The 12,670-nt window shown below is 28.7% G+C and overlaps 1 protein-coding gene across 1 annotated transcript in view; it reads left to right on the top strand.

The window, feature by feature from the left end:
- LOC145292845 (cGMP-dependent protein kinase 1-like) overlaps nt 1–2,787 on the top strand; it is a 736,944-nt gene extending 734,157 nt beyond the window's left edge. The window contains exon 17 of the mRNA XM_080138892.1: nt 2,645–2,787. Coding sequence (XP_079995018.1) covers nt 2,645–2,740 — 96 coding nt within the window. The 3' untranslated portion in view covers nt 2,741–2,787. The remainder of the gene's footprint in view (nt 1–2,644) is intronic.
- The last annotated feature ends 9,883 nt before the right edge of the window (nt 2,788–12,670 follow it).

Raw genomic sequence — 12,670 nt, 5'->3', positions numbered from 1 at the left:
GTATTCTTTTTAATTTTAACGATACATTTCTGTAGTATCTAGCTAAAGCATTTCTTTCTTTATATGGTCTATCCTTGTTATCTATCTTACCTCCGAGTTTTTTTAATTGTCATATTTATGTTGTGTTTATAAGCTATATAGATTAAAGAAGAATATTGTTATCAGTGCTTTATTCCTCTACTTAGAAGTTTGTCATCATTGCACTACATCCAGGAGCTCATTTAATAAATAGTTCATTAGATGTTAATATGTGATATGATTAAAGGATACTGAGGTTACATCTTTTCGGTTTATTTGGTTTATACTTAATATACTTATGTTAATTTATATTCAGTTTTATTCCTACGGAGTTTCCTAATCCATTCACCTAATGGTTTATACTTACTAGCCCTCCTTAGTATGGACTATTTTAATTTATATTCAGTTTTATTCCTACGGAGTTTCCTAATCCATTCACCTAATGGTTTATACTTACTAGCCCTCCTTAGTATGGACTATTTTAATTTATATTCTGTTTTATTTCTACGGAGTTTCCTAATCCATTCACCTAATGGTTTATACTTACTAGCCCTCCTTAGTATGGACTATTTTAATTTATAAGCAGTTTTATTTCTACGGAGTTTCCTAATCCATTCACCTAATGGTTTATATTTACTAGCCCTCCTTAGTATGGACTATTTTAATTTATATTCAGTTTTATTTCTACGGAGTTTCCTAATCCATTCACCTAATGGTTTATACTTACTAGCCCTCCTTAGTATGGACTATTTTAATTTATATTCAGTTTTATTTCTACGGAGTTTCCTAATCCATTCACCTAATGGTTTATACTTACTAGCCCTCCTTAGTATGGACTATTTTAATTTATATTCAGTTTTATTTCTACGGAGTTTCCTAATCCATTCACCTAATGGTTTATACTTACTAGCCCTCCTTAGTATGGACTATTTTAATTTATATTCAGTTTTATTTCTACGGAGTTTCCTAATCCATTCACCTAATGGTTTATACTTACTAGCCCTCCTTAGTATGGACTATTTTAATTTATATTCAGTTTTATTTCTACGGAGTTTCCTAATCCATTCACCTAATGGTTTATACTTACTAGCCCTCCTTAGTATGGACTATTTTAATTTATAAGCAGTTTTATTTCTACGGAGTTTCCTAATCCATTCACCTAATGGTTTATACTTACTAGCCCTCCTTAGTATGGACTATTTTAATTTATATTCAGTTTTATTTCTACGGAGTTTCCTAATCCATTCACCTAATGGTTTATACTTACTAGCCCTCCTTAGTATGGACTATTTTAATTTATATTCAGTTTTATTTCTACGGAGTTTCCTAATCCATTCACCTAATGGTTTATACTTACTAGCCCTCCTTAGTATGGACTATTTTAATTTATATTCAGTTTTATTTCTACGGAGTTTCCTAATCCATTCACCTAATGGTTTATACTTACTAGCCCTCCTTAGTATGGACTATTTTAATTTATATTCAGTTTTATTTCTACGGAGTTTCCTAATCCATTCACCTAATGGTTTATACTTACTAGCCCTCCTTAGTATGGACTATTTTAATTTATAAGCAGTTTTATTTCTACGGAGTTTCCTAATCCATTCACCTAATGGTTTATACTTACTAGCCCTCCTTAGTATGGACTATTTTAATTTATATTCAGTTTTATTTCTACGGAGTTTCCTAATCCATTCACCTAATGGTTTATACTTACTAGCCCCTCCTTAGTATGGACTATTTTAATTTATATTCAGTTTTATTTCTACGAAGTTTCCTAATCCATTCACCTAATGCTGTGATTTTTATCTTCTTACATTTCCTGATTCAATTATTAATTCCGTTATTACTAATATTTTCGTTATTATTGCCATTCTCCTTGTTATTTGTGTGTTTTATTATCGATTTTTAATTTAAAAGAATGTTAGGTTAATTACGAAATCTCTTTGAATTGTCATTCTGTTGCTGCCAAGTATACCTTTCCATTGTTTTTAGTTATAATCTCACATTGTGTGTGAATGGTTTTTCTCCATAGAATTGTCTGAAGAGTTTGTCACATTCAAAAATATTACTGTTTATTAAGGATTGCTGAGGAAACACATCTGTAACACATTCTCTTATGAGAAAATAAAAGAACGTGTTTTTTTTTAATTGTGAATTGAACATTAATAAATATATGATGTTTATACAATGTCCAATATGAATAGGAAAATTACATATTTTAATAATGGTTATTGCATTACCTTAAATGCAATGACTATGATTAAAAAATATTATTTAGAGTTACAAATAAACAAAATATATAATAAATATTTAATTCTTATATACATATAATATAATTACATCATAAGTCCCAGGATTAAAATGGGTTTTATGTAACTTCAGCGAAAAACATCATATGCTATGATTGATTTCTGAAAACAAATTAAATAACATCGGATTGTTTCTTAGCTGTAAAAATCCTGGTGTAAATTTATAACCTCTTGGCGGGATATAACTACTTTTACGTTAACGTATGTGAAAGGGCGTTTTTTTCTTCCTTTTTTCCTTATAATATTGCGAATGTGAAATATGTACATATTTTTATGATTTTTACTAATTTCTTCTTTCTTCTGATCTTTTCCAGATCCGATCCCAATGTGATCACAGCAACTTTGACCAATATACAAAAGACACTGAGGTCCCTCCTGATGAAACGTCAGGCTGGGATATCGATTTTTAGTTACAAGAATATAAATCAGGCTTCAATATCCGTGGATCAAAAGAAAAGGAAAACATAACCTTTCTATCTGGAACATGTTTTACCCTCCGCACATACGTGACTACAAACCTAATAGATACGGACCGAAGTGTAAAAACAACGTATGTACCTACATAGTCACAAACATATTCGCATTATATATATATATATATATATATATATATATATATATATATATATATATATATATATGGAGTTAGCTTGACTACAAATATATTATTCAACACTATCGAAGTGTATTGCTGAGTAGTCATTGTGAATATATCTTCTCTCACATACACACGCGCGCACACACATGCATATATATATATATATATATATATATATACATATATATATATATATATATATATATATATATATATATATATATATATCGGCAGCATTCTATAATTACAACAAGTTTGATTGAAAAGAATTTAAAGCCTCTCTTTATTCATTTTTTTCCTTTTTATCCTACTGGAGGATCAACGATCTTACGTTCTGTTCCAGTGTAGGAAAAAATTCGCCATATTTGCTAGTAGTTTTAACTCGCACGGCGTGTCTTAATTAAATAGTATTACTTTATAATGAAAGATGTATTAAAATGTTAAAAGCTATTTAGCATGTTTTTACTGGATTTTCTTTTACAATAAATTAATGAGATTAAAATATGGCGAGTCCTTTTTCATATAAGAGCATTAAGTCGTTGGTTCGTCAGGACAAAACAGGGAAGACAATATGGATAATGGGAAGAGCGGTGATTCTCTTTACTCAAGTAGTGAGGGAATAGAGATTTATAAAATTGAATGAACAAAGGCTTTTTCTTTTCTTATGTCCAACGTGTATATATATATATATATATATATATATATATATATATATATATAGTGACTAAAACAGATAAGTATTGATAATTCATACTATTATTGGTCGTTTAAGCCTTCTGACATGTTTCATGCTATAGAGGACATAAAAAAATCATTAATTGCACATAATTAGCGAGAGATCACTTCAAAAATATATTGTGGTATTTTTCTAATCTTTTAAAAATCATTTGTAGTTGTTGTACACGATCATTAGAAAGTAAAATACGCTTCTGATATTCACGATAGGAAAATACATTTCAATACAGTTTGTAGCATCTTAGCTTTATATATATATATATATATATATATATATATATATATATATATATATATATATATAAACAAATGACAAAACAGTATATTACAAAATTTATAGTGTTGACTATCTTAGAATTTTTTCCTTTAATTCAGTTGATATATACAATTCTTGGCAGTATTTGTTTCGTATATATATATATATATATATATATATATATATATATATATATATATATATATATATATATATATATACATAAATATATATAAAATTGTATTACTAATAAACGTTTTATTATCACAGTTTATATTTCCATGGATACTTTTAGCATAAACTTTGCGCGTGAATCAAGGAAAGTACGAAATTACAAAGGATGTACACAAGCGATTCATTTTAACCAAATATATAGAAATATTTCAGTAGGTTTGAATGATTGAAAAGAAAGTATGACTAATACAAAAACAACTACACATACAATTCATGCATGCATATATATACATATATATACACACACATATATATATATGCCAGCTTTATAAAAACAGCGCAAATTAGGGGTTTCATATATATATATATATATATATATATATATACAGTACTTGATACTTTCGTAGACAAGCTTTACATGAATAAATTGCGTGTTTAAAAGACTATTACCAATAATTACAAACTATTAGTTCTATGTCTGAACCATAGGATCGCGGCTGAGATAGTGTTTTTTGTCATTTGACAAGCATCTAGATGATTGAAACCTTTTGCAATGGTCTACTAAAACACGTATTTAATTCAAGTACTTCAAATATGTACATATATTTATATGTATATATATACCTCTATATATGTGTATATATATGCACATATATACATATATATATGCATATATATATATATATATATATATATATATATATATATTTGTATAAGAATAAAATAAAAATACCAGCGATGGTTGACGTTAAGTTGTTTTGAAAAAAGAAAAAACCGAATGAATTTATGAAATATCCTGAAAATGTCCTCTGCAATAGGGACGAAACCTTGATTATTTCATAAATTCATTCCGTTTTTTCTCTTTTTTTCAAAGTATATATATATATATTACAGGAAAAACATTTGGGACAACTCTGCACTCCATTAAACACTACCATAAAATGAGATACGTTTGTATTTTTACAATCCTAAATATATAATATAATAACTATAATGTATTTGCTTTTATTTTCACAAATAATAAGCACTTTACGATGAAATATAATTTTCATACAGTTTATTTTTATCGTCAATAAAACCACAATTTGCCTTAATCCCTACTTTACAAATTCTCGGTATGCTTTCCAAATGTTTTTGAAAAAATATAGATGACTGCTTTTTTTCCGAACATTCTTCAAGATCTCATTCATTCAGTGTTTGTTTTTTCAAACTTTCATATGCATTTATTAGTAATTGAATAAGTTGAGCTTTTAATCTTTAAACTGTTTTTTTCTAATATTTACTCAAGGTAGAAGGGTAGAATTATGTGGAAACAAGTTTTTGCAAGACAAAATGATCTTTTCCTCCTGTTTCCCACACCCGCAACTAAATATTCCATGCTCTTTCCAACAAGACACCCCAATCCCATAAAAGACGAGCTAACATCTTTCATTGATGTGAACTCACATCTATTCTGACTTTTTCCAGACTTTAGGTTCTTCTTACTAAGAAAATAGTTAAATTGAAAAACGTCTGTCCACAATATATACCTTTACAATTTAAAATTATTATAGTGTTTTTGCCCATAATAGTCTTCCATATATTTTCTCTCTGACGTTACTCACATCCTATAGACCGTTTTTTTTTTTCTAGGTCTAATTCTAGAAATAAAAACTTGCACCAGTCGGTTATTTTCTGTTACGTTTTCTTTTCTTTTTTTTTTTTTTTTTTGCTCTCAATTTCAATATATTAACTAACAGTTTTCACTTTTTGTTTTTTAACATGCTTTATTTTCAAGTTGGTGCAATTTTTCAATTTGTATTTGTAACAAATGCTGAAACCCATGTCCACTATTGTTCAACGTCTCGGCTTTTTTTTCTAGAGAACAACAATCATTCATATTATAACGTGTTCACACTGCACAATGCTTAGCTGCTTTGATTTTGCAAATCTGAAAAAAAGAAATTTAACAATAAATTTCCAAAACGTATAAAATTAAAGTTGTCATGAGATAATCATTTTATTGTCAGCGACAACGTAGTAAATGGAACCGAGTAATACATGCTAATTTAATTTTTAGCACATGTTCTAACATTGCACATTTTGTTAATTTAACACTGCTACTGAGGTATTAGTAGTGAAAGGGAAAGAAGATTGCGGAGAGACGAGTGCAAATATGTTTCAATGTATGAGGCGAATGAATGTAAGAAAAAATTCTGGTAAAAAACAAAAAAAATGAACTCAAATATACTATAGTTACTGAAATGATTTTCTTAACACAAAATTATTTCATTTTTATATTATATTGAAAAAAATCAGCACGTTTCCAAATCTATATCCTGCAGAGCGCACACACACACACATTCACATACATACTCCAATTGTAATGTTTATATATATATATATATATATATATATATATATATATATATATACATATACAATATCCGCAGCAGTGCGTCAATTCTGATTGAGAATAATTTTAGCTCGCCCTCTACAATAATTGTCGAAGGTTGGGGCTCATCATATCGAAATGTGATATTCTACGAGAAGAAAACACATACTTATTGTATGTCTATAGGATTCATTTATTACATTCATACACATACACAGACACAGACACACACACACACACATATATATATATATAATAAATATATATATATATATATAAACCCTTTAAGTGCACGTGACATAACGTCCCATAAAATGGCTGCGATTTTCATATCAATAGAACAATAAATTTAACCTGCCAAATCATTGCATATTTGTACCAATAAAATAATTTACGGAACTAATTACATTTGCCTTGAATATATTATAAGTGCATCCCACCTGCAGTTATTAAAAAAAACAATATTTTAAACAAAATCCAAAATTTCACACGCACATATATGTACATATCCGTATATATATACATACATACACATATATATATGTTCATATTCGTATATATATATACATACATACACACACGTCTATATATATACCTACATACACACACGTATATATCCATATTCGTATATATATATATATAGTTATCATTCCGAAAGCCAAAGAGTGGAAACAATCAAAACTCATGATTTTTAATTACTTTTTAATGCAGACCCCCCCCCAAAAAAAAATATAATTTAAATATTAAAAAATAGTTATAAAAAAGAAATACTTTCAAAATATTAATATACTATATTTTGTATTACTATTGTGTAACTATAGTAATAGTTACAAAATAGTAATAGTTATTATAATAATAATTATACATAATATATATATACGTTATATATATACGTTATATATATATATATAATAAATCAGATATAAATAAAAGAGCTGATAACAAATATTTTGTTTTATAAAGCATATATACAAAGATAGTAGCAGCTCTACCTGGTTAAGAGTAGTGATTTATAAATTTAAAAAGAGAGAAAAAATTTTACATAGAACTTTATTAAACCATCAAGTCAAAAAGGTCGAAATGGGTAAAAAATGGAAAAACATCTCTTTAGATTTTGAAGCTAAATGGTTCACATCGGAAGATGAAAAAACAGCCATTTTAAATCTATATGAGAATACAAAAATAAAACCGGTGTGAGAACATTTAGAATAGAAATGAAACGTAAAACTGGGGTTGAAAATCGAAGGGTGTTGGTAAGAGAGAAGTTAAACAACAATGAATAAAGAGGAAAACATTAAAGATGAAATAAAATATAGAAATATATAATTAAATGGGTGAAAGGAAAGGACAAAATAACATTTAAGAAGTGAAAGAATACTAATAATTAAAACTATATATATATATATATATATATATATATATATATATATATATATATATATATATATATATATATAGTCCAAGTGCTTAGAAAAGTAACTCGGGTGTAACAATAGTCGAATAGAGGTTGATTCAAAAATACACACCAAAGCATTGAATATTCGCTATCTAGGTGGGACGACAGTAGACCAATAGGAATCTGTTCGAAAATAAACTCCAATGGAATGAGTTTCCGGTAAAGTAATACTCAATCGAATTTCAAAATTTTAAAGACAAGGAAGCGCTTTGAGGATGGACTGCAATGTACAATTCTAAGGTAAAGTACTCCTGTGGTGTATTCTACATGTATGTGGAGTATTTATAAAGTCTGTGTAAATTACATTCCTCAACTTTTTATTTTGATTTATATATATATATATATATATATATATATATATATATATATATATATATATCAGATGATTTATGAGGAGGAGTTTACTAATCAAAGAGAAGCAAACAGCAAAATCAAATATAAATATAGTTACTTATATTTTGATCCCAACCAACCATTTTCCATAATGACCCCAGATTTCAAATCTACCCATCAACTTTATCCCCACTCACCCGACACTCATTGCCATAAAGACTAGTAACCCATTTTCCCACACGCCTGTCTCGCATTGCCATGACAACAAGTGACCCAGATTTTACCCTGCGCTTCCCTCCATTCACTTTTATTTCCCCCTTTCTGCTTTTCCTTTGTTTAATTCAGTCTCAACTATCCACCTAGCCAAATGGAAGCGGTTTTGGCTTCAACTCCTTGGAATCCTAACTCTCTGATGATTTACTTTTCATTTTTCAACCATTGAAACGGACACAGGCTGCTTAACTTACAGGCAAAGCTTTACCCTTTTCGACGCCTAACATTCTAAAACACGTTTTTTGTAGCTTTAAACCCTGAATGGACTTGAAAAGTTTCACATATTTACACTTTATGATTTGAAGTCACAAAACTTAAAAAAAATTGCGTTTCAACCTATGCAGCTACCAGCAAATATATAAAGATATTTCGCTAAAAATGCCCTCTGATGAGAAGAAATAGCATTCTTTGAAACTCCGCGGGTTAAGGAGCATCCACCTTTGGAGTATTCCACCGAACAATAAAAACCAAACGTCTAATGCATTTCTGAAAATCAGATATATCAAGAAACTGAAAAAAAATCTAAACTCTTCCTGATTGTAATAAATCTCTGTCTGAAGGATATCGGGTTCTTTGGAATTGCAAGATCTGCTATCTCTGATTCCAACATAGAAAAGTTGATTTTATATGTTACACACACACGCACATACACACACAACACACACAAATACACACATATATATATATATATATATATATATATATATATATATATATATATATATATATATATATATATATAAGCCTGAAGAATCCTAGAGTGGATGAAACGCGGAACATTCAGTGTAGCTTAATCGCCATATATATTTTATAAATTACTATATATATATATATATATATATATATATATATATATATATATATATATATATATATATATATATATATCGGTGCGGATTGATACGTCTATTTCATTGACTTACTCCAAATTGATTTGAAAGAAATAAGTCACATTCTATTCGACTTGAACATGATTTGATAGAGAAATAAAAAGTATTATTGTTTCTAAGGTTGGGTGTGACTTTATAAAAGAAATGCGCAGTAAATTAAGAACTAATAGATAGCATTTGCATGTTTAATTTAGTCAAAGTTGTCCAATACGAAGATTTGACTTATATATATATATGTATCTAACAAATTATATATTTTTATTACATTTTCACCTCAAAAAAGTACAGTGGCACTTTGATATAGGGCCTACTATCAGGGATATAAGTTGTAGGGATCCTATGTAGGGAGTTGAGAAGCAAGATGTATGTTCACATTACGCTTGAACTTCTGCTTATCAATACAGTTGCGGAAGCAGGAACCCGGCAGGAAGTTTCAAAGTCTGGCAGTTCTAGGGGAGAAACTATTAAAGTAGGAGGCTTTCTTACATCTAGAGATTTCTACTGTGTAGAGGTGGGATTTTGCTGCCTGTCGTGTGTCGGACGTATTTACGCAGAGGAGGTACAAGGCATTGTAGTTCTTCAGAGCATCCACCATTAAATTATTTGTATAACAGGCAGGGGAATGCAATATTTCGTCGGTGGGACAGAGGTTGAAGCTTAGATGACAGTTCAAGAATTATCAGGTTGGCGACTCCCTTTTGAACGCTGTATGGGAGTGAGAGACTAGTAGCCGATGCATCATCCCAGATGTGATAACAATATTCTATATGTAGGCGAATGGTGGCCCTGTAGATAGTATAGGATACTTTCAGGCGTAAGTAACTTTCTAACATGGTAAAGAGAGTCCACCTTTTTCGCAGCAGCTATGGCAATGCTCTCGATGTACCTACTCCAACTCATATTCCCTGTGTAGGTTAATCCGAGGAGTTTGAACAAAGTACTTTCAGGTAATGGAAATACCATAGCTATTGTTGGTTGAGAGGTTTCTTGTAATTATTAAAGAAAACGAGTTTAGTATTGGCAGCATCGAACGTTACCATCCATTTTGGACCCTATACTATAATATACCTCTAACTGTTATTAGGCACTATCTTATCAACACAAGAATTGTATTGTATTAATATCGAGTAAACAAAAGTCATGTATTATATATATTAGCATGTATAGCAGGGTTTTTTTTAGAATAACATAAAGTACTTGATGGTAGGTTTTACAAACGTAACATAAATGATTTTTTTCAAAAATTATACACTGAGGTTTTTAAAGCGAGCTTTTATATATATATATATATATATATATATATATATATATATATAGCATATATATAGCATATATATAGCATATATATAGCATATATATACAGCATATATATAGCATATATATATAGCATATATATAGCATATATATATATATAGCATATATATATATAGCATATATATATATATATATATATATATATACCTAATATGTTCTATGTAATTTAACGATATGGGGCAGTGATTACTACGTATAAATGAATAATATAAAATTCTCATTTAGATAGCTCAATAGTGCGATACTAGAGCTATAAATATTTTTTTCTTTCAAAATGCCACGTTAATACGGATAGATATACAAGTATTTACTAATTTTTGAAAAGTTTGTATTTAATTGGTAAAAATAGTTCATACAATTGTGTAACCTCAGTTTTGTCATATAAGGATATAATTATTATTGAATTAGTTTCGAATTATTTTAGAGAGGAGTAAGTTGTATAATTTTTTATTTAATTATTTGTGGACTATTATCCTTATCTTCTCGTTGTTGTTTTCACGACGTTTCGGCCAATTATTCCTCTGGCCTTCATCAGGTTAACCACGACGGGATAGGAATGTCGAATCATCCAACTACATTACCCTCAGCAATTGCTGCCTTCAATAGCTGTTGTCATCTCATCACAGTTTGGTCAACTAATCCTCTGACCGGCTTTGTGTGGGATCGAAACCGCTATCTCTAGTTCCACGCTCACCTGGAATAGTAGATATTCCGAATCTCCATCCACTGCACCACGGGCTCCAAAGGGTAATCAAGTTTGGATGTTTAAGTTTTATAAATCCATTTGTTCTTCTGATTGTCGGGTCCATGCCGATTGATATATTATTGAATTAGTTTGGAATTATTTTGTAAGATGAGTAAATTGTATAATTTATTTTGTTTAATTATTTCAACTATTATCCTCATCTTCTACTTGTTGTTTTCACGACGCTTCGGACAATTATTTGTGTACGTCCAACAAACAAATGGGCAATATCTAAACAAAAAAAAATCCGATCTTCAAGGTGAAGGCGCTAAACTCAATATCGTTTAAAATCAACAATAAAAAAATACGTAAATATATAAACGATAAAAACTAAACAGCAAATCGTCTATAGCTTCATAGCGTAATGGATAAGACGCTGGACTGAAATACGTAAGGTCCAGGTTCCGAGTCCTAATAACAGTCAAGCTACGCTGACGAGTAGTAGGGCCCGAAACATGCATGTACGTAGATTACTGTTTTTAAAATAAATAAATTAATATATATATATATATATATATATATATATATATATATATATATATATATATATATATATATATAGGTTTTGGCTTAGATCGTCTGTCGATTTTATTGTCCTGCCTATTGAAACAACTTATAATGATTTAAGTAAAAATCCCGCGGTTAAAATAATAAAAACACATTTAGCTTTACTAACGTATTTAGCACTTTCCCTCCATTTTTTACAAAAGACACCTCCTAATATATGCATATACATATATATATATATATATATATATATATATATATATATATATATATATATATATGTATATGCATATATATATATATATATATATATATATATTGCAACGATAACCATAATAAACATTCTTAATAGTATAGATATGTTTTCTGAATAAATATTACTTCGAAAAGTTCAATCTGTTGTAATTGTGATTGGTTTACATTTTATAAAGTATTGTTTTTTAAGGCGAGAGTATAATATCTTTCGACACAAGTTTATTTTAATTTTCTTTATAAAATTTGTCAACAATTTGTATTTTTCATTAATAATTATACATTTAATGTATTTTATGTTTTCCGGGTGTGTATATTATCATTCCATTCGTTTGAGGAATGAAAATGTTATGGGCGACATTGAGCATTATGGCAAGAACCGTGTGACAGGAAAAAGGCAAACACCTGCTAAAAAATAAAAATGAATTGTGAT

Source organism: Euprymna scolopes, chromosome 14 (assembly GCF_053919585.1).
Source record: "Euprymna scolopes isolate OS-2025 chromosome 14, ASM5391958v1, whole genome shotgun sequence".
Lineage (NCBI taxonomy): Eukaryota > Metazoa > Mollusca > Cephalopoda > Sepiida > Sepiolidae > Euprymna > Euprymna scolopes.
Note: the sequence above shows the minus strand (reverse complement) of the source record. Positions and strands in the feature narration are given on the sequence as shown.